The sequence below is a fragment of the Scyliorhinus torazame genome, chromosome 24 (genome assembly GCF_047496885.1).
Source record: "Scyliorhinus torazame isolate Kashiwa2021f chromosome 24, sScyTor2.1, whole genome shotgun sequence".
Lineage (NCBI taxonomy): Eukaryota > Metazoa > Chordata > Chondrichthyes > Carcharhiniformes > Scyliorhinidae > Scyliorhinus > Scyliorhinus torazame.
The window spans coordinates 23346878-23368963 of record NC_092730.1 but is presented as its reverse complement, the minus strand read 5'-3'; the positions used below and the strand labels follow the sequence as shown (position 1 = coordinate 23368963).

Genomic DNA, 22086 nt, shown 5'->3' with positions numbered 1-22086 from the left:
GTTCAGTGTGGGGACTGGGTCACAGTCTGTTCAGTGTGGGGACTGGGTCACAGTCTGTTCAGTGTGGGGACTGGGTCACAGTCTGTTCAGTGTGGGGACTGGGTCAGTGAGAGTCTGTTCAGTGTGGGGACTGGGTCAGTGAGAGTCTGTTCAGTGTGGGGACTGGGTCAGTGAGAGTCTGTTCAGTGTGGGGACTGGGTCAGTGAGAGTCTGTTCAGTGTGGGGACTGGGTCAGTGAGAGTCTGTTCAGTGTGGGGACTGGGTCACAGTCTGTTCAGTGTGGGGACTGGGTCAGTGAGAGTCTGTTCAGTGTGGGGACTGGGTCAGTGAGAGTCTGTTCAGTGTGGGGACTGGGTCAGTGAGAGTCTGTTCAGTTGGGGACTGGGTCACAGTCTGTTCAGTGTGGGGACTGGGTCAGTGAGAGTCTGTTCAGTGTGGGGACTGGGTCACAGTCTGTTCAGTGTGGGGACTGGGTCAGTGAGAGTCTGTTCAGTGTGGGGACTGGGTCAGTGAGAGTCTGTTCAGTGTGGGGACTGGGTCAGTGAGAGTCTGTTCAGTGTGGGGACTGGGTCACAGTCTGTTCAGTGTGGGGACTGGGTCAGTGAGAGTCTGTTCAGTGTGGGGACTGGGTCAGTGAGAGTCTGTTCAGTGTGGGGACTGGGTCAGTGAGAGTCTGTTCAGTGTGGGGACTGGGTCAGTGAGAGTCTGTTCAGTGTGGGGACTGGGTCAGTGAGAGTCTGTTCAGTGTGGGGACTGGGTCACAGTCTGTTCAGTGTGGGGACTGGGTCAGTGAGAGTCTGTTCAGTGTGGGGACTGGGTCACAGTCTGTTCAGTGTGGGGACTGGGTCAGTGAGAGTCTGTTCAGTGTGGGGACTGGGTCAGTGAGAGTCAGTTCAGTGTGGGGACTGGGTCAGTGAGAGTCTGTTCAGTGTGGGGACTGGGTCAGTGAGAGTCTGTTCAGTGTGGGGACTGGGTCAGTGAGAGTCTGTTCAGTGCGGGGACTGGGTCACAGTCTGTTCAGTGTGGGGACTGGGTCACAGTCTGTTCAGTGTGGGGACTGGGTCAGTGAGAGTCTGTTCAGTGTGGGGACTGGGTCAGTGAGAGTCTGTTCAGTGTGGGGACTGGGTCACAGTCTGTTCAGTGTGGGGACTGGGTCACAGTCTGTTCAGTGTGGGGACTGGGTCAGTGAGAGTCTGTTCAGTGTGGGGACTGGGTCAGTGAGAGTCTGTTCAGTGTGGGGACTGGGTCACAGTCTGTTCAGTGTGGGGACTGGGTCAGTGAGAGTCTGTTCAGTGTGGGGACTGGGTCACAGTCTGTTCAGTGTGTGGACTGGGTCACAGTCTGTTCAGTGTGGGGACTGGGTCAGTGAGAGTCTGTTCATAGAACATAGAACATAGAAAATACAGCACAGAACAGGCCCTTCGGCCCACGATGTTGTGCCGAACCTTTGTCCTAGATTAATCATAGATTATCATTGAATCTACAGTGCAGAAGGAGGCCATTCGGCCCCCTGAGTCTGCACCAGCTCTTGGAAAGAGCACCCTACCCAAACTCAACACCTCCACCCAACACCAAGGGCAATTTGGACATTAAGGGCAATTTATCATTGGCCAATTCACCTAACCCGCACATCTTTGGACTGTGGGAGGAAACCGGAGCACCCGGAGGAAACCCACGCAGACACGGGGAGGACGTGCAGACTCCACACAGACAATGACCCAAGCCGAAATCGAACCTGGGACCATGGATCTGTGAAGCAATTGTGCTATCCACAATGCTACCGTGCTGCCCTTAAGAACAAATAAATCTACACTATATAATTTTCCCGTAATCCATGTACCTATCCAACAGCTGCTTGAAGGTCACTAATGTTTCTGACTCAACTACTTCCACAGGCAGTGCATTCCATGCCCCCACTACTCTCTGGGTAAAGAACCTACCTCTGATATCCCTCCTATATCTTCCACCTTTCACCTTAAATTTATGTCCCCTTGTAATGGTGTGTTGCACCTGGGGAAAAAGTCTCTGACTGTCTACTCTATCTATTCCCCTGATCATCTTATAAACCTCTATCAAGTCGCCCCTCATCCTTCTCCGCTCTAATGAGAAAAGGCCTAGCACCCTCAACCTTTCCTCGTAAGACCTACTCTCCATTCCAGGCAACATCCTGGTAAATCTTCTTTGCACCTTTTCCAGAGCTTCCACATCCTTCCTAAAATGAGGCGACCAGAACTGTACACAGTACTCCAAATGTGGCCTTACCAAAGTTTTGTACAGCTGCATCATCACCTCACGGCTCTTAAATTCAATCCCTCTGTTAATGAACGCGAGCACACCATAGGCCTTCTTCACAGCTCTATCCACTTGAGTGGCAACTTTCAAAGATGTATGAACATAGACGCCAAGATCTCTCTGCTCCTCCACAATGCCAAGAACTCTACCGTAAACCCTGTATTCCGCATTCATATTTGTCCTTCCAAAATGGACAACCTCACACTTTTCAGGGTTAAACTCCATCTGCCACTTCTCAGCCCAGCTCTGCATCCTATCTATGTCTCTTTGCAGCCGACAACAGCCCTCCTTACTATCCACAACTCCACCAATCTTCGTATCGTCTGCAAATTTACTGACCCACCCTTCAACTCCCTCATCCAAGTCATTAATGAAAATCACAAACAGCAGAGGACCCAGAACTGATCCCTGCGGTACGCCACTGGTAACTGGGATCCAGGCTGAATATTTGCCATCCACCACCACTCTCTGACTTCTATCGGTTAGCCAGTTCGTTATCCAACTGGCCAAATTTCCCACTATCCCATGCCTCCTTACTTTGTGCAGAAGCCTACCATGGGGAACTTTATCAAATGCCTTACTAAAATCCATGTACACTACATCCACTGCTTTACCTTCATCCACATGCTTGGTCACCTCCTCAAAGAATTCAATAAGATTTGTAAGGCAAGACCTACCCCTCACAAATCCGTGCTGACTATCCCTAATCAAGCAGTGTCTTTCCAGATGCTTAGAAATCCTATCCTTCAGTACCCTTTCCATTACTTTGCCTACCACCGAAGTAAGACTAACTGGCCTGTAATTCCCAGGGTTATCCCTAGTTCCTTTTTTGAACAGGGGCACGACATTCGCCACTCTCCAATCCCCTGGTACCACCCCTGTTGACAGTGAGGACGAAAAGATAATTGCCAACGGCTCTGCAATTTCATCTCTTGCTTCCCATAGAATCCTTGGATATATCCCGTCAGGCCCGGGGGACTTGTCTATCCTCAAGTTTTTCAAAATGCCCAACACATCTTCCTTCCTAACAAGTATTTCCTCGAGCTTACCAATCTGTTTCACACTGTCCTCTCCAACAATATCGCCCCTCTCATTTGTAAATACAGAAGAAAAGTACTCATTCAAGACCTCTCCTATCTCTTCAGACTCAATACACAATCTCCCGCTACTGTCCTTGATCGGACCTACCCTCGCTCTAGTCATTCTCATATTTCTCACATATGTGTAAAAGGCCTTGGGGTTTTCTTTGATCCTACCCGCCAAAGATTGTTCATGCCCTCTCTTAGCTCTCCTAATCCCTTTCTTCAGTTCCCTCCTGGCTATCTTGTATCCCTCCAATGCCCTGTCTGAACCTTGTTTCCTCAGCCTTACATAAGTCACCTTTTTCCTCTTAACAAGACATTCAACCTCTCTTGTCAACCATGGTTCCCTCACTCGACCATCTCTTCCCTGCCTGACAGGGACATACATATCAAGGACACGTAGCACCTGTTCCTTGAACAAGTTCCACATTTCACTTGTGTCCTTCCCTGCCAGCCTATGTTCCCAACTTATGCACTTCAATTCTTGTCTGACAACATCGTATTTACCCTTCCCCCAATTGTAAACCTTGCCCTGTTGCACGTACCTATCCCTCTCCATTACTAAAGTGAAAGTCACAGAATTGTGGTCACTATCTCCAAAATGCTCCCCCACTAACAAATCTATCACTTGCCCTGGTTCATTACCCAGTACTAAATCCAATATTGCCCCTCCTCTGGTTGGACAATCTACATACTGTGTTAGAAAAGCTTCCTGGACACACTGCACAAACACCACCCCATCCAAACTATTTGATCTAAAGAGTTTCCACTCAATATTTGGGAAGTTAAAGTCGCCCATGACTACCACCCTATGACTTCTGCACCTTTCCAAAATCTGTTTCCCAATCTGTTCCTCCACATCTCTGCTACTATTGGGGGGCCTATAGAAAACTCCTAACAAGGTGACTGCTCCTTTCCTATTTCTGACTTCAACCCATACTACCTCAATAGGGTGATACTCCTCGAACTGCCTTTCTGCAGCTGTTATACTATCTCTAATTAATAATGCCACCCCCCCACCTCTTTTACCACCCTCCCTAATCTTATTGAAACATCTATAACCAGGGACCTCCAACAACCATTTCTGCCCCTCTTCTATCCAAGTTTCCGTGATGGCCACCACATCGTAGTCCCAAGTACCGATCCATGCCTTAAGTTCACCCACCTTATTCCTGATGCTTCTTGCGTTGAAGTATACACACTTCAACCCATCTCGTGCCTGCAAATACTCTCCTTTGTCAGTGTTCCCTTCCCCACTGCCTCATTACATGCTTTGGCGTCCTGAATATCGGACTGGGTCACAGTCTGTTCAGTGTGGGGACTGGGTCAGTGAGAGTCTGTTCAGTGTGGGGACTGGGTCACAGTCTGTTCAGTGTGGGGACTGGGTCAGTGAGAGTCTGTTCAGTGTGGGGACTGGGTCAGTGAGAGTCTGTTCAGTGTGGGGACTGGGTCAGTGAGAGTCTGTTCAGTGTGGGGACTGGGTCACTGAGAGTCTGTTCAGTGTGGGGACTGGGTCAGTGAGAGTCTGTTCAGTGTGGAGACTGGGTCAGTGAGAGTCTGTTCAGTGTGGGGACTGGGTCAGTGAGAGTCTGTTCAGTGTGGGGACTGGGTCAGTGAGAGTCTGTTCAGTGTGAGGACTGGGTCAGTGAGAGTCTGTTCAGTGTGGGAACTGGGTCACAGTCTGTTCAGTGTGGGGACTGGGTCAGTGAGAGTCTGTTCAGTGTGGGGACTGGGTCACAGTCTGTTCAGTGTGGGGACTGGGTCACAGTCTGTTCAGTGTGGGGACTGGGTCAGTGAGAGTCTGTTCAGTGTGGGGACTGGGTCAGTGAGAGTCTGTTCAGTGTGGGGACTGGGTCAGTGAGAGTCTGTTCAGTGTGGGGACTGGGTCAGTGAGAGTCTGTTCAGTGTGGGGACTGGGTCAGTGAGAGTCTGTTCAGTGTGCGGACTGGGTCAGTGAGAGTCTGTTCAGTGTGGGGACTGGGTCAGTGAGAGTCTGTTCAGTGTGGGGACTGGGTCAGTGAGAGTCTGTTCAGTGTGTGGACTGGGTCAGTGAGAGTCTGTTCAGTGTGGGGACTGGGTCAGTGAGAGTCTGTTCAGTGTGGGGACTGGGTCAGTGAGAGTCTGTTCAGTGTGGGGACTGGGTCAGTGAGAGTCTGTTCAGTGTGGGGACTGGGTCAGTGAGAGTCTGTTCAGTGTGGGGACTGGGTCAGTGAGAGACTGTTCAGTGTGGGGACTGGGTCACAGTCTGTTCAGTGTGGGGACTGGGTCACAGTCTGTTCAGTGTGGGGACTGGGTCAGTGAGAGTCTGTTCAGTGTGGGGACTGGGTCACAGTCTGTTCAGTGTGGGGACTGGGTCAGTGAGAGTCTGTTCAGTGTGGGGACTGGGTCAGTGAGAGTCTGTTCAGTGTGGGGACTGGGTCAGTGAGAGTCTGTTCAGTGTGGGGACTGGGTCAGTGAGAGTCTGTTCAGTGTGGGGACTGGGTCAGTGAGAGTCTGTTCAGTGTGGAGACTGGGTCAGTGAGAGTCTGTTCAGTGTGGGGACTGGGTCACAGTCTGTTCAGTGTGGGGACTGGGTCACAGTCTGTTCAGTGTGGGGACTGGGTCAGTGAGAGTCTGTTCAGTGTGGGGACTGGGTCACAGTCTGTTCAGTGTGGGGACTGGGTCACAGTCTGTTCAGTGTGGGGACTGGGTCAGTGAGAGTCTGTTCAGTGTGGGGACTGGGTCAGTGAGAGTCTGTTCAGTGTGGGGACTGGGTCACAGTCTGTTCAGTGTGGGGACTGGGTCAGTGAGAGTCTGTTCAGTGTGGGGACTGGGTCAGTGAGAGTCTGTTCAGTGTGGGGACTGGGTCAGTGAGAGACTGTTCAGTGTGGGGACTGGGTCAGTGAGAGTCTGTTCAGTGTGGGGACTGGGTCAGTGAGAGACTGTTCAGTGTGGGGACTGGGTCAGTGAGAGTCTGTTCAGTGTGGGGACTGGGTCACAGTCTGTTCAGTGTGGGGACTGGGTCAGTGAGAGTCTGTTCAGTGTGGGGACTGGGTCAGTGAGAGTCTGTTCAGTGTGGGGACTGGGTCAGTGAGAGTCTGTTCAGTGTGGGGACTGGGTCACAGTCTGTTCAGTGTGGGGACTGGGTCACAGTCTGTTCAGTGTGGGGACTGGGTCACAGTCTGTTCAGTGTGGGGACTGGGTCAGTGAGAGTCTGTTCAGTGTGGGGACTGGGTCAGTGAGAGTCTGTTCAGTGTGGGGACTGGGTCACAGTCTGTTCAGTGTGGGGACTGGGTCACAGTCTGTTCAGTGTGGGGACTGGGTCAGTGAGAGTCTGTTCAGTGTGGGGACTGGGTCAGTGAGAGTCTTTTCAGTGTGGGGACTGGGTCAGTGAGAGCCTGTTCAGTGTGGGGACTGGGTCACAGTCTGTTCAGTGTGGGGACTGGGTCAGTGAGAGTCTGTTCAGTGTGGGGACTGGGTCACAGTCTGTTCAGTGTGGGGACTGGGTCAGTGAGAGTCTGTTCAGTGTGGGGACTGGGTCAGTGAGAGTCTGTTCAGTGTGGGGACTGGGTCAGTGAGAGTCTGTTCAGTGTGGGGACTGGGTCAGTGAGAGCCTGTTCAGTGTGGGGACTGGGTCACAGTCTGTTCAGTGTGGGGACTGGGTCAGTGAGAGTCTGTTCAGTGTGGGGACTGGGTCACAGTCTGTTCAGTGTGGGGACTGGGTCAGTGAGAGTCTGTTCAGTGTGGGGACTGGGTCAGTGAGAGTCTGTTCAGTGTGGGGACTGGGTCACAGTCTGTTCAGTGTGGGGACTGGGTCAGTGAGAGTCTGTTCAGTGTGGGGACTGGGTCAGTGAGAGTCTGTTCAGTGTGGGGACTGGGTCAGTGAGAGTCTGTTCAGTGTGGGGACTGGGTCAGTGAGAGTCTGTTCAGTGTGGGGACTGGGTCAGTGAGAGACTGTTCAGTGTGGGGACTGGGTCAGTGAGAGTCTGTTCAGTGTGGGGACTGGGTCACAGTCTGTTCAGTGTGGAGACTGGGTCACAGTCTGTTCAGTGTGGGGACTGGGTCACAGTCTGTTCAGTGTGGGGACTGGGTCAGTGAGAGTCTGTTCAGTGTGGGGACTGGGTCAGTGAGAGTCTGTTCAGTGTGGGGACTGGGTCAGTGAGAGTCTGTTCAGTGTGGGGACTGGGTCAGTGAGAGTCTGTTCAGTGTGGGGACTGGGTCACAGTCTGTTCAGTGTGGGGACTGGGTCAGTGAGAGTCTGTTCAGTGTGGGGACTGGGTCACAGTCTGTTCAGTGTGGGGACTGGGTCACAGTCTGTTCAGTGTGGGGACTGGGTCACAGTCTGTTCAGTGTGGGGACTGGGTCAGTGAGAGTCTGTTCAGTGTGGGGACTGGGTCAGTGAGAGTCTGTTCAGTGTGGGGACTGGGTCACAGTCTGTTCAGTGTGGGGACTGGGTCAGTGAGAGTCTGTTCAGTGTGGGGACTGGGTCAGTGAGAGTCTGTTCAGTGTGGGGACTGGGTCACAGTCTGTTCAGTGTGGGGACTGGGTCAGTGAGAGTCTGTTCAGTGTGGGGACTGGGTCAGTGAGAGTCTGTTCAGTGTGGGGACTGGGTCACAGTCTGTTCAGTGTGGGGACTGGGTCAGTGAGAGTCTGTTCAGTGTGGGGACTGGGTCAGTGAGAGTCTGTTCAGTGTGGGGACTGGGTCAGTGAGAGTCTGTTCAGTGTGGGGACTGGGTCAGTGAGAGTCTGTTCAGTGTGGGGACTGGGTCAGTGAGAGTCTGTTCAGTGTGGGGACTGGGTCAGTGAGAGTCTGCTCAGTGTGGGGACTGGGTCACAGTCTGTTCAGTGTGGGGACTGGGTCACAGTCTGTTCAGTGTGGGGACTGGGTCAGTGAGAGTCTGTTCAGTGTGGGGACTGGGTCAGTGAGAGTCTGTTCAGTGTGGGGACTGGGTCAGTGAGAGTCTGTTCAGTGTGGGGACTGGGTCAGTGAGAGTCTGTTCAGTGTGGGGACTGGGTCACAGTCTGTTCAGTGTGGGGACTGGGTCAGTGAGAGTCTGTTCAGTGTGGGGACTGGGTCAGTGAGAGTCTGTTCAGTGTGGGGACTGGGTCAGTGAGAGTCTGTTCAGTGTGGGGACTGGGTCACAGTCTGTTCAGTGTGGGGACTGGGTCAGTGAGAGTCTGTTCAGTGTGGGGACTGGGTCAGTGAGAGTCTGTTCAGTGTGGGGACTGGGTCAGTGAGAGTCTGTTCAGTGTGGGGACTGGGTCAGTGAGAGTCTGTTCAGTGTGGGGACTGGGTCAGTGAGAGTCTGTTCAGTGTGGAGACTGGGTCACAGTCTGTTCAGTGTGGGGACTGGGTCACAGTCTGTTCAGTGTGGGGACTGGGTCACAGTCTGTTCAGTGTGGGGACTGGGTCAGTGAGAGTCTGTTCAGTGTGGGGACTGGGTCAGTGAGAGTCTGTTCAGTGTGGGGACTGGGTCAGTGAGAGTCTGTTCAGTGTGGGGACTGGGTCAGTGAGAGTCTGTTCAGTGTGGGGACTGGGTCACAGTCTGTTCAGTGTGGGGACTGGGTCAGTGAGAGTCTGTTCAGTGTGGGGACTGGGTCAGTGAGAGTCTGTTCAGTGTGGGGACTGGGTCACAGTCTGTTCAGTGTGGGGACTGGGTCACAGTCTGTTCAGTGTGGGGACTGGGTCAGTGAGAGTCTGTTCAGTGTGGGGACTGGGTCAGTGAGAGTCTGTTCAGTGTGGGGACTGGGTCAGTGAGAGTCTGTTCAGTGTGGGGACTGGGTCAGTGAGAGTCTGTTCAGTGTGGGGACTGGGTCAGTGAGAGTCTGTTCAGTGTGGGGACTGGGTCAGTGAGAGTCTGTTCAGTGTGGGGACTGGGTCACAGTCTGTTCAGTGTGGGGACTGGGTCACAGTCTGTTCAGTGTGGGGACTGGGTCACAGTCTGTTCAGTGTGGGGACTGGGTCAGTGAGAGTCTGTTCAGTGTGGGGACTGGGTCACAGTCTGTTCAGTGTGGGGACTGGGTCACAGTCTGTTCAGTGTGGGGACTGGGTCAGTGAGAGTCTGTTCAGTGTGGGGACTGGGTCAGTGAGAGTCTGTTCAGTGTGGGGACTGGGTCACAGTCTGTTCAGTGTGGGGACTGGGTCAGTGAGAGTCTGTTCAGTGTGGGGACTGGGTCAGTGAGAGTCTGTTCAGTGTGGGGACTGGGTCAGTGAGAGTCTGTTCAGTGTGGGGACTGGGTCAGTGAGAGTCTGTTCAGTGTGGGGTCTGGGTCAGTGAGAGTCTGTTCAGTGTGGGGACTGGGTCAGTGAGAGTCTGTTCAGTGTGGGGACTGGGTCAGTGAGAGTCTGTTCAGTGTGGGGACTGGGTCACAGTCTGTTCAGTGTGGGGACTGGGTCACAGTCTGCTCAGTGTGGGGACTGGGTCACAGTCTGTTCAGTGTGGGGACTGGGTCACAGTCTGTTCAGTGTGGGGACTGGGTCAGTGAGAGTCTGTTCAGTGTGGAGACTGGGTCAGTGAGAGTCTGTTCAGTGTGGGGACTGGGTCACAGTCTGTTCAGTGTGGGGACTGGGTCAGTGAGAGTCTGTTCAGTGTGGGGACTGGGTCAGTGAGAGTCTGTTCAGTGTGGGGACTGGGTCAGTGAGAGTCTGTTCAGTGTGGGGACTGGGTCAGTGAGAGTCTGTTCAGTGTGGGGACTGGGTCACAGTCTGTTCAGTGTGGGGACTGGGTCACAGTCTGTTCAGTGTGGGGACTGGGTCAGTGAGAGTCTGTTCAGTGTGGGGACTGGGTCAGTGAGAGTCTGTTCAGTGTGGGGACTGGGTCACAGTCTGTTCAGTGTGGGGACTGGGTCACAGTCTGTTCAGTGTGGGGACTGGGTCACAGTCTGTTCAGTGTGGGGACTGGGTCACAGTCTGTTCAGTGTGGGGACTGGGTCAGTGAGAGTCTGTTCAGTGCGGGGACTGGGTCAGTGAGAGTCTGTTCAGTGTGGGGACTGGGTCAGTGAGAGTCTGTTCAGTGTGGGGACTGGGTCAGTGAGAGTCTGTTCAGTGTGGGGACTGGGTCAGTGAGAGTCTGTTCAGTGTGGGGACTGGGTCACAGTCTGTTCAGTGTGGGGACTGGGTCACAGTCTGTTCAGTGTGGGGACTGGGTCAGTGAGAGTCTGTTCAGTGCGGGGACTGGGTCAGTGAGAGTCTGTTCAGTGTGGGGACTGGGTCAGTGAGAGTCTGTTCAGTGTGGGGACTGGGTCAGTGAGAGTCTGTTCAGTGTGGGGACTGGGTCAGTGAGAGTCTGTTCAGTGTGGGGACTGGGTCACAGTCTGTTCAGTGTGGGGACTGGGTCAGTGAGAGTCTGTTCAGTGTGGGGACTGGGTCAGTGAGAGTCTGTTCAGTGTGGGGACTGGGTCACAGTCTGTTCAGTGTGGGGACTGGGTCAGTGAGAGTCTGTTCAGTGTGGGGACTGGGTCAGTGAGAGTCTGTTCAGTGTGGAGACTGGGTCACAGTCTGTTCAGTGTGGGGACTGGGTCAGTGAGAGTCTATTCAGTGTGGGGACTGGGTCAGTGAGAGTCTGTTCAGTGTGGGGACTGGGTCAGTGAGAGTCTGTTCAGTGTGGGGACTGGGTCACAGTCTGTTCAGTGTGGGGACTGGGTCAGTGAGAGCCTGTTCAGTGCGGGGACTGGGTCAGTGAGAGTCTGTTCAGTGTGGGGACTGGGTCAGTGAGAGTCTGTTCAGTGCGGGGACTGGGTCAGTGAGAGTCTGTTCAGTGTGGGGACTGGGTCGGTGAGAGTCTGTTCAGTGTGGGGACTGGGTCACAGTCTGTTCAGTGTGGGGACTGGGTCAGTGAGAGTCTGTTCAGTGTGGGGACTGGGTCAGTGAGAGTCTGTTCAGTGTGGGGACTGGGTCACAGTCTGTTCAGTGTGGGGACTGGGTCAGTGAGAGTCTGTTCAGTGTGGAGACTGGGTCAGTGAGAGCCTGTTCAGTGTGGGGACTGGGTCAGTGAGAGTCTGTTCAGTGTGGGGACTGGGTCAGTGAGAGTCTGTTCAGTGTGGGGACTGGGGCACAGTCTGTTCAGTGTGGGGACTGGGTCAGTGAGAGTCTGTTCAGTGTGGGGACTGGGTCACAGTCTGTTCAGTGTGGGGACTGGGTCACAGTCTGTTCAGTGTGGAGACTGGGTCAGTGAGAGTCTGTTCAGTGTGGGGACTGGGTCACAGTCTGTTCAGTGTGGGGACTGGGTCAGTGAGAGTCTGTTCAGTGTGGGGACTGGGTCACAGTCTGTTCAGTGTGGGGACTGGGTCAGTGAGAGTCTGTTCAGTGTGGGGACTGGGTCAGTGAGAGTCTGTTCAGTGTGGGGACTGGGTCAGTGAGAGTCTGTTCAGTGTGGGGACTGGGTCAGTGAGAGTCTGTTCAGTGTGGGGACTGGGTCACAGTCTGTTCAGTGTGGGGACTGGGTCACAGTCTGTTCAGTGTGGGGACTGGGTCACAGTCTGCTCAGTGTGGGGACTGGGTCAGTGAGAGTCTGTTCAGTGTGGGGACTGGGTCAGTGAGAGTCTGTTCAGTGTGGGGACTGGGTCAGTGAGAGTCTGTTCAGTGTGGGGACTGGGTCAGTGAGAGTCTGTTCAGTGTGGGGACTGGGTCAGTGAGAGTCTGTTCAGTGTGGGGACTGGGTCACAGTCTGTTCAGTGTGGGGACTGGGTCAGTGAGAGTCTGTTCAGTGCGGGGACTGGGTCAGTGAGAGTCTGTTCAGTGTGGGGACTGGGTCACAGTCTGTTCAGTGTGGGGACTGGGTCAGTGAGAGTCTGTTCAGTGTGGGGACTGGGTCAGTGAGAGTCTGTTCAGTGTGGGGACTGGGTCAGTGAGAGTCTGTTCAGTGTGGGGACTGGGTCAGTGAGAGTCTGTTCAGTGTGGGGACTGGGTCACAGTCTGTTCAGTGTGGGGACTGGGTCAGTGAGAGTCTGTTCAGTGTGGGGACTGGGTCAGTGAGAGTCTGTTCAGTGTGGGGACTGGGTCAGTGAGAGTCTGTTCAGTGTGGGGACTGGGTCAGTGAGAGTCTGTTCAGTGTGGGGACTGGGTCACGAGTCTGTTCAGTGTGGGGACTGGGTCAGTGAGAGTCTGTTCAGTGTGGGGACTGGGTCAGTGAGAGTCTGTTCAGTGTGGGGACTGGGTCAGTGAGAGTCTGTTCAGTGTGGGGACTGGGTCACAGTCTGTTCAGTGTGGGGACTGGGTCAGTGAGAGTCTGTTCAGTGTGGGGACTGGGTCAGTGAGAGTCTGTTCAGTGTGGGGACTGGGTCACAGTCTGTTCAGTGTGGGGACTGGGTCAGTGAGAGTCTGTTCAGTGTGGGGACTGGGTCAGTGAGAGTCTGTTCAGTGTGGGGACTGGGTCAGTGAGAGTCTGTTCAGTGTGGGGACTGGGTCAGTGAGAGTCTGTTCAGTGTGGGGACCGGGTCAGTGAGAGTCTGTTCAGTGTGGGGACTGGGTCACAGTCTGTTCAGTGTGGGGACTGGGTCACAGTCTGTTCAGTGTGGGGACTGGGTCAGTGAGAGTCTGTTCAGTGTGGGGACTGGGTCAGTGAGAGTCTGTTCAGTGTGGGGACTGGGTCACAGTCTGTTCAGTGTGGGGACTGGGTCACAGTCTGTTCAGTGTGGGGACTGGGTCAGTGAGAGTCTGTTCAGTGTGGGGACTGGGTCACAGTCTGTTCAGTGTGGGGACTGGGTCAGTGAGAGTCTGTTCAGTGTGGGGACTGGGTCAGTGAGAGTCTGTTCAGTGTGGGGACTGGGTCAGTGAGAGTCTGTTCAGTGTGGGGACTGGGTCAGTGAGAGTCTGTTCAGTGTGGGGACTGGGTCACAGTCTGTTCAGTGTGGGGACTGGGTCACAGTCTGTTCAGTGTGGGGACTGGGTCAGTGAGAGTCTGTTCAGTGTGGGGACTGGGTCAGTGAGAGTCTGTTCAGTGCGGGGACTGGGTCAGTGAGAGTCTGTTCAGTGTGGGGACTGGGTCAGTGAGAGTCTGTTCAGTGTGGGGACTGGGTCAGTGAGAGTCTGTTCAGTGTGGGGACTGGGTCAGTGAGAGTCTGTTCAGTGTGGGGACTGGGTCACAGTCTGTTCAGTGTGGGGACTGGGTCAGTGAGAGTCTGTTCAGTGTGGGGACTGGGTCAGTGAGAGTCTGTTCAGTGTGGGGACTGGGTCAGTGAGAGTCTGTTCAGTGTGGGGACTGGGTCAGTGAGAGTCTGTTCAGTGTGGGGACTGGGTCAGTGAGAGTCTGTTCAGTGTGGGGACTGGGTCACAGTCTGTTCAGTGTGGGGACTGGGTCAGTGAGAGTCTGTTCAGTGTGGGGACTGGGTCACAGTCTGTTCAGTGTGGGGACTGGGTCAGTGAGAGTCTGTTCAGTGTGGGGACTGGGTCAGTGAGAGTCTGTTCAGTGTGGGGACTGGGTCAGTGAGAGTCTGTTCAGTGTGGGGACTGGGTCAGTGAGAGTCTGTTCAGTGTGGGGACTGGGTCAGTGAGAGTCTGTTCAGTGTGGGGACTGGGTCAGTGAGAGTCTGTTCAGTGTGGGGACTGGGTCACAGTCTGTTCAGTGTGGGGACTGGGTCAGTGAGAGTCTGTTCAGTGTGGGGACTGGGTCAGTGAGAGTCTGTTCAGTGTGGGGACTGGGTCACAGTCTGTTCAGTGTGGGGACTGGGTCACAGTCTGTTCAGTGTGGGGACTGGGTCAGTGAGAGTCTGTTCAGTGTGGGGACTGGGTCAGTGAGAGTCTGTTCAGTGTGGGGACTGGGTCACGAGTCTGTTCAGTGTGGGGACTGGGTCACAGTCTGTTCAGTGTGGGGACTGGGTCAGTGAGAGTCTGTTCAGTGTGGGGACTGGGTCACGAGTCTGTTCAGTGTGGGGACTGGGTCAGTGAGAGTCTGTTCAGTGTGGGGACTGGGTCAGTGAGAGTCTGTTCAGTGTGGGGACTGGGTCAGTGAGAGTCTGTTCAGTGTGGGGACTGGGTCAGTGAGAGTCTGTTCAGTGTGGGGACTGGGTCACAGTCTGTTCAGTGTGGAGACTGGGTCAGTGAGAGTCTGTTCAGTGTGGGGACTGGGTCAGTGAGAGTCTGTTCAGTGTGGGGACTGGGTCACAGTCTGTTCAGTGTGGGGACTGGGTCAGTGAGAGTCTGTTCAGTGTGGGGACTGGGTCAGTGAGAGTCTGTTCAGTGTGGGGACTGGGTCACAGTCTGTTCAGTGTGGGGACTGGGTCACAGTCTGTTCAGTGTGGGGACTGGGGTCACAGTCTGCTCAGTGTGGGGACTGGGTCAGTGAGAGTCTGTTCAGTGTGGGGACTGGGTCAGTGAGAGTCTGTTCAGTGTGGGGACTGGGTCAGTGAGAGTCTGTTCAGTGTGGGGACTGGGTCAGTGAGAGTCTGTTCAGTGTGGGGACTGGGTCAGTGAGAGTCTGTTCAGTGTGGGGACTGGGTCACGAGTCTGTTCAGTGTGGGGACTGGGTCAGTGAGAGTCTGTTCAGTGCGGGGACTGGGTCAGTGAGAGTCTGTTCAGTGTGGGGACTGGGTCACAGTCTGTTCAGTGTGGGGACTGGGTCAGTGAGAGTCTGTTCAGTGTGGGGACTGGGTCAGTGAGAGTCTGTTCAGTGTGGGGACTGGGTCAGTGAGAGTCTGTTCAGTGTGGGGACTGGGTCAGTGAGAGTCTGTTCAGTGTGGGGACTGGGTCACAGTCTGTTCAGTGTGGGGACTGGGTCAGTGAGAGTCTGTTCAGTGTGGGGACTGGGTCAGTGAGAGTCTGTTCAGTGTGGGGACTGGGTCAGTGAGAGTCTGTTCAGTGTGGGGACTGGGTCAGTGAGAGTCTGTTCAGTGTGGGGACTGGGTCACAGTCTGTTCAGTGTGGGGACTGGGTCAGTGAGAGTCTGTTCAGTGTGGGGACTGGGTCAGTGAGAGTCTGTTCAGTGTGGGGACTGGGTCAGTGAGAGTCTGTTCAGTGTGGGGACTGGGTCACAGTCTGTTCAGTGTGGGGACTGGGTCACGAGTCTGTTCAGTGTGGGGACTGGGTCAGTGAGAGTCTGTTCAGTGTGGGGACTGGGTCAGTGAGAGTCTGTTCAGTGTGGGGACTGGGTCAGTGAGAGTCTGTTCAGTGTGGGGACCGGGTCAGTGAGAGTCTGTTCAGTGTGGGGACTGGGTCACAGTCTGTTCAGTGTGGGGACTGGGTCACAGTCTGTTCAGTGTGGGGACTGGGTCAGTGAGAGTCTGTTCAGTGTGGGGACTGGGTCAGTGAGAGTCTGTTCAGTGTGGGGACTGGGTCACAGTCTGTTCAGTGTGGGGACTGGGTCACAGTCTGTTCAGTGTGGGGACTGGGTCAGTGAGAGTCTGTTCAGTGTGGGGGACTGGGTCACAGTCTGTTCAGTGTGGGGACTGGGTCAGTGAGAGTCTGTTCAGTGTGGGGACTGGGTCAGTGAGAGTCTGTTCAGTGTGGGGACTGGGTCAGTGAGAGTCTGTTCAGTGTGGGGACTGGGTCAGTGAGAGTCTGTTCAGTGTGGGGACTGGGTCACAGTCTGTTCAGTGTGGGGACTGGGTCACAGTCTGTTCAGTGTGGGGACTGGGTCAGTGAGAGTCTGTTCAGTGTGGGGACTGGGTCAGTGAGAGTCTGTTCAGTGCTGGGGACTGGGTCAGTGAGAGTCTGTTCAGTGTGGGGACTGGGTCAGTGAGAGTCTGTTCAGTGTGGGGGACTGGGTCAGTGAGAGTCTGTTCAGTGTGGGGACTGGGTCAGTGAGAGTCTGTTCAGTGTGGGGACTGGGTCACAGTCTGTTCAGTGTGGGGACTGGGTCAGTGAGAGTCTGTTCAGTGTGGGGACTGGGTCAGTGAGAGTCTGTTCAGTGTGGGGACTGGGTCAGTGAGAGTCTGTTCAGTGTGGGGACTGGGTCAGTGAGAGTCTGTTCAGTGTGGGGGACTGGGTCAGTGAGAGTCTGTTCAGTGTGGGGACTGGGTCACAGTCTGTTCAGTGTGGGGACTGGGTCAGTGAGAGTCTGTTCAGTGTGGGGACTGGGTCACAGTCTGTTCAGTGTGGGGACTGGGTCAGTGAGAGTCTGTTCAGTGTGGGGACTGGGTCAGTGAGAGTCTGTTCAGTGTGGGGACTGGGTCAGTGAGAGTCTGTTCAGTGTGGGGACTGGGTCAGTGAGAGTCTGTTCAGTGTGGGGACTGGGTCAGTGAGAGTCTGTTCAGTGTGGGGACTGGGTCAGTGAGAGTCTGTTCAGTGTGGGGACTGGGTCACGAGTCTGTTCAGTGTGGGGACTGGGTCAGTGAGAGTCTGTTCAGTGTGGGGACTGGGTCAGTGAGAGTCTGTTCAGTGTGGGGACTGGGTCACAGTCTGTTCAGTGTGGGGACTGGGTCACAGTCTGTTCAGTGTGGGGACTGGGTCAGTGAGAGTCTGTTCAGTGTGGGGACTGGGTCAGTGAGAGTCTGTTCAGTGTGGGGACTGGGTCACAGTCTGTTCAGTGTGGGGACTGGGTCACAGTCTGTTCAGTGTGGGGACTGGGTCAGTGAGAGTCTGTTCAGTGTGGGGACTGGGTCACAGTCTGTTCAGTGTGGGGACTGGGTCAGTGAGAGTCTGTTCAGTGTGGGGACTGGGTCAGTGAGAGTCTGTTCAGTGTGGGGACTGGGTCAGTGAGAGTCTGTTCAGTGTGGGGACTGGGTCAGTGAGAGTCTGTTCAGTGTGGGGACTGGGTCACAGTCTGTTCAGTGTGGAGACTGGGTCAGTGAGAGTCTGTTCAGTGTGGGGACTGGGTCAGTGAGAGTCTGTTCAGTGTGGGGACTGGGTCACAGTCTGTTCAGTGTGGGGACTGGGTCAGTGAGAGTCTGTTCAGTGTGGGGACTGGGTCAGTGAGAGTCTGTTCAGTGTGGGGACTGGGTCACAGTCTGTTCAGTGTGGGGACTGGGTCACAGTCTGTTCAGTGTGGGGACTGGGTCACAGTCTGCTCAGTGTGGGGACTGGGTCAGTGAGAGTCTGTTCAGTGTGGGGGACTGGGTCAGTGAGAGTCTGTTCAGTGTGGGGACTGGGTCAGTGAGAGTCTGTTCAGTGTGGGGACTGGGTCAGTGAGAGTCTGTTCAGTGTGGGGACTGGGTCAGTGAGAGTCTGTTCAGTGTGGGGACTGGGTCACAGTCTGTTCAGTGTGGGGACTGGGTCAGTGAGAGTCTGTTCAGTGCGGGGACTGGGTCAGTGAGAGTCTGTTCAGTGTGGGGACTGGGTCACAGTCTGTTCAGTGTGGGGACTGGGTCAGTGAGAGTCTGTTCAGTGTGGGGACTGGGTCAGTGAGAGTCTGTTCAGTGTGGGGACTGGGTCAGTGAGAGTCTGTTCAGTGTGGGGACTGGGTCAGTGAGAGTCTGTTCAGTGTGGGGACTGGGTCACAGTCTGTTCAGTGTGGGGACTGGGTCAGTGAGAGTCTGTTCAGTGTGGGGACTGGGTCAGTGAGAGTCTGTTCAGTGTGGGGACTGGGTCAGTGAGAGTCTGTTCAGTGTGGGGACTGGGTCAGTGAGAGTCTGTTCAGTGTGGGGACTGGGTCACAGTCTGTTCAGTGTGGGGACTGGGTCAGTGAGAGTCTGTTCAGTGTGGGGACTGGGTCAGTGAGAGTCTGTTCAGTGTGGGGACTGGGTCAGTGAGAGTCTGTTCAGTGTGGGGACTGGGTCACAGTCTGTTCAGTGTGGGGACTGGGTCACAGTCTGTTCAGTGTGGGGACTGGGTCAGTGAGAGTCTGTTCAGTGTGGGGACTGGGTCACAGTCTGTTCAGTGTGGGGACTGGGTCAGTGAGAGTCTGTTCAGTGTGGGGACTGGGTCAGTGAGAGTCTGTTCAGTGTGGGGACTGGGTCAGCAGTCTGTTCAGTGTGGGGACTGGGTCAGTGAGAGTCTGTTCAGTGTGGGGACTGGGTCAGTGAGAGTCTGTTCAGTGTGGGGACTGGGTCAGTGAGAGTCTGTTCAGTGTGGGGACTGGGTCAGTGAGAGTCTGTTCAGTGTGGGGACTGGGTCAGTGAGAGTCTGTTCAGTGTGGGGACTGGGTCACAGTCTGTTCAGTGTGGGGACTGGGTCACAGTCTGTTCAGTGTGGGGACTGGGTCAGTGAGAGTCTGTTCAGTGTGGGGACTGGGTCAGTGAGAGTCTGTTCAGTGTGGGGACTGGGTCACAGTCTGTTCAGTGTGGGGACTGGGTCACTGAGTCTGTTCAGTGTGGGGACTGGGTCAGTGAGAGTCTGTTCAGTGTGGGGACTGGGTCACAGTCTGTTCAGTGTGGGGACTGGGTCACGAGTCTGTTCAGTGTGGGGACTGGGTCAGTGAGAGTCTGTTCAGTGTGGGGACTGGGTCAGTGAGAGTCTGTTCAGTGTGGGGACTGGGTCAGTGAGAGTCTGTTCAGTGTGGGGACTGGGTCAGTGAGAGTCTGTTCAGTGTGGGGACTGGGTCACAGTCTGTTCAGTGTGGGGACTGGGTCACAGTCTGTTCAGTGTGGGGACTGGGTCAGTGAGAGTCTGTTCAGTGTGGGGACTGGGTCAGTGAGAGTCTGTTCAGTGCGGGGACTGGGTCAGTGAGAGTCTGTTCAGTGTGGGGACTGGGTCAGTGAGAGTCTGTTCAGTGTGGGGACTGGGTCAGTGAGAGTCTGTTCAGTGTGGGGACTGGGTCAGTGAGAGTCTGTTCAGTGTGGGGGACTGGGGTCACAGTCTGTTCAGTGTGGGGACTGGGTCAGTGAGAGTCTGTTCAGTGTGGGGACTGGGTCAGTGAGAGTCTGTTCAGTGTGGGGACTGGGTCAGTGAGAGTCTGTTCAGTGTGGGGACTGGGTCAGTGAGAGTCTGTTCAGTGTGGGGACTGGGTCAGTGAGAGTCTGTTCAGTGTGGGGACTGGGTCAGTGAGAGTCTGTTCAGTGTGGGGACTGGGTCACAGTCTGTTCAGTGTGGGGACTGGGTCAGTGAGAGTCTGTTCAGTGTGGGGACTGGGTCACAGTCTGTTCAGTGTGGGACTGGGTCAGTGAGAGTCTGTTCAGTGTGGGGACTGGGTCAGTGAGAGTCTGTTCAGTGTGGGGACTGGGTCAGTGAGAGTCTGTTCAGTGTGGGGACTGGGTCAGTGAGAGTCTGTTCAGTGTGGGGACTGGGTCAGTGAGAGTCTGTTCAGTGTGGGGACTGGGTCAGTGAGAGTCTGTTCAGTGTGGGGACTGGGTCACGAGTCTGTTCAGTGTGGGGACTGGGTCAGTGAGAGTCTGTTCAGTGTGGGGACTGGGTCAGTGAGAGTCTGTTCAGTGTGGGGACTGGGTCACAGTCTGTTCAGTGTGGGGACTGGGTCACAGTCTGTTCAGTGTGGGGACTGGGTCAGTGAGAGTCTGTTCAGTGTGGGGACTGGGTCAGTGAGAGTCTGTTCAGTGTGGGGACTGGGTCACAGTCTGTTCAGTGTGGGGACTGGGTCACAGTCTGTTCAGTGTGGGGACTGGGTCAGTGAGAGTCTGTTCAGTGTGGGGACTGGGTCAGTGAGAGTCTGTTCAGTGTGGGGGACTGGGTCACAGTCTGTTCAGTGTGGGGACTGGGTCACAGTCTGTTCAGTGTGGGGACTGGGTCAGTGAGAGTCTGTTCAGTGTGGGGACTGGGTCAGTGAGAGTCTGTTCAGTGTGGGGACTGGGTCACAGTCTGTTCAGTGTGGGGACTGGGTCAGTGAGAGTCTGTTCAGTGTGGGGACTGGGTCAGTGAGAGTCTGTTCAGTGTGGGGACTGGGTCAGTGAGAGTCTGTTCAGTGTGGGGACTGGGTCACAGTCTGTTCAGTGTGGGGACTGGGTCAGTGAGAGTCTGTTCAGTGTGGGGACTGGGTCAGTGAGAGTCTGTTCAGTGTGGGGGACTGGGTCAGTGAGAGTCTGTTCAGTGTGGAGACTGGGTCAGTGAGAGTCTGTTCACTGTGGGGACTGGGTCAGTGAGAGTCTGTTCAGTGTGGGGACTGGGTCAGTGAGAGTCTGTTCAGTGTGGGGACTGGGTCAGTGAGAGTCTGTTAGTCTGTTCAGTGTGGGGACTGGGTCAGTGAGAGTCTGTTCAGTGTGGGGACTGGGTCACAGTCTGTTCAGTGTGGGGGACTGGGTCACAGTCTGTTCAGGTGTGGGACTGGGTCAGTGAGAGTCTGTTCAGTGTGGGGGACTGGGTCACAGTCTGTTCAGTGTGGGGACTGGGTCACAGTCTGTTCAGTGTGGGGACTGGGTCACAGTCTGTTTCAGTTGTGTGGGGGGAACTGGTCAGTGAGAGTCTGTTCAGTGTGGAGACTGGGTCAGTGAGAGTCTGTTCAGTGTGGGACTGGGTCAGTGAGAGTCTGTTCAGTGCGGGGACTGGGTCAGTGAGAGTCTGTTCAGTGTGGGGACTGGGTCAGTGAGAGTCTGTTCAGTGTGGGACTGGGTCACAGTCTGTTCAGTGTGGGGACTGGGTCACAGTCTGTTCAGTGTGGGGACTGGGTCAGGTGAGAGTCTGTTCAGTGTGGGGACTGGGTCAGTGAGAGTCTGTTCAGTGTGGAGACTGGGTCAGTGAGAGTCTGTTCAGTGTGGGGGACTGGGTCAGTGAGAGTCTGTTCAGTGTGGGACTGGGTCAGTGAGAGTCTGTTCAGTGTGGGGACTGGGGTCACAGTCTGTTCAGTGTGGGGACTGGGTCAGTGAGAGTCTGTTCAGTGTGGGGACTGGGTCAGTGAGAGTCTGTCAGTGTGGGGACTGGGTCAGTGAGAGTCTGTTCAGTGTGGGGACTGGGTCAGTGAGAGTCTGTTCAGTGTGGGGGACTGGGTCAGTGAGAGTCTGTTCAGTGTGGGGACTGGGTCAGTGAGAGTCTGTTCAGTGTGGGGACTGGGTCAGTGAGAGTCTGTTCAGTGTGGGGACTGGGTCACAGTCTGTCAGTGTGGGGACTGGGTCAGTGAGAGTCTGTTCAGTGTGGGGACTGGGTCACAGTCTGTTCAGTGTGGGGACTGGTCAGTGAGAGTCTGTTCAGTGTGGAGGACTGGGTCAGTGAGAGTCTGTTCAGTGTGGGGACTGGGTCAGTGAGAGTCTGTTCAGTGTGGGGGACTGGGTCAGTGAGAGTCTGTTCAGTGTGGGGACTGGGTCACAGTCTGTTCAGTGTGGGGACTGGGTCAGTGAGAGTCTGTTCAGGTGTGGGACTGGGTCAGTGAGAGTCTGTTCAGTGTGGGGACTGGGTCAGTGAGAGTCTGTTCAGTGTGGGGACTGGGTCAGTGAGAGTCTGTTCAGTGTGGGGACTGGGTCAGTGAGAGTCTGTTCAGTGTGGGGACTGGGTCAGTGAGAGTCTGTTCAGTGTGGGGACTGGGTCAGTGAGAGTCTGTTTCAGTGTGGGGACTGGGTCAGTGAGAGTCTGTTCAGTGTGGGGACTGGGTCACAGTCTGTTCAGTGTGGGGGATGGGTCACAGTCTGTTCAGTGTGGGGACTGGGTCAGTGAGAGTCTGTTCAGTGTGGGGACTGGGTCAGTGAGAGCGTGCTCGGTGTGGGGACTGGGTCAGTGAGAGCGTGCTCGGTGTGGGGACTGGCTGGGTCAGTGAGAGCGTGCTCGGTGTGGGACTGGGTCAGTGAGCGTCTCTTTCACGAGCTTTTGTGACCGTTTGATCTGTCTCTAACTGCTTGCTCCTTTGCCACCTCCAGCTGGCGTACTGCATTGTCCAGTTCCCTGGAGAAGGATGCCACATTGACAGAACCGGTAAGTGCCGTCCGAAACGCGTCCTGTCCCTGGCTTTCCGTGGAATGAAGCGAGTGGAAGATACATGTAGCAGTG

The 22086-nt window shown here is 55.0% G+C and overlaps 1 protein-coding gene across 1 annotated transcript in view; it reads left to right on the top strand.

Moving 5' to 3' along the window:
• The window catches only part of LOC140400217 (serine/threonine-protein phosphatase 2A 56 kDa regulatory subunit alpha isoform-like), a 135464-nt gene that overhangs the window by 102514 nt on the left and 10864 nt on the right, over positions 1 to 22086 (top strand). The window contains exon 7 of the mRNA XM_072489686.1: positions 21957 to 22011. Within this exon, the coding sequence (XP_072345787.1) occupies positions 21957 to 22011 (55 nt within the window). The remainder of the gene's footprint in view (positions 1 to 21956; positions 22012 to 22086) is intronic.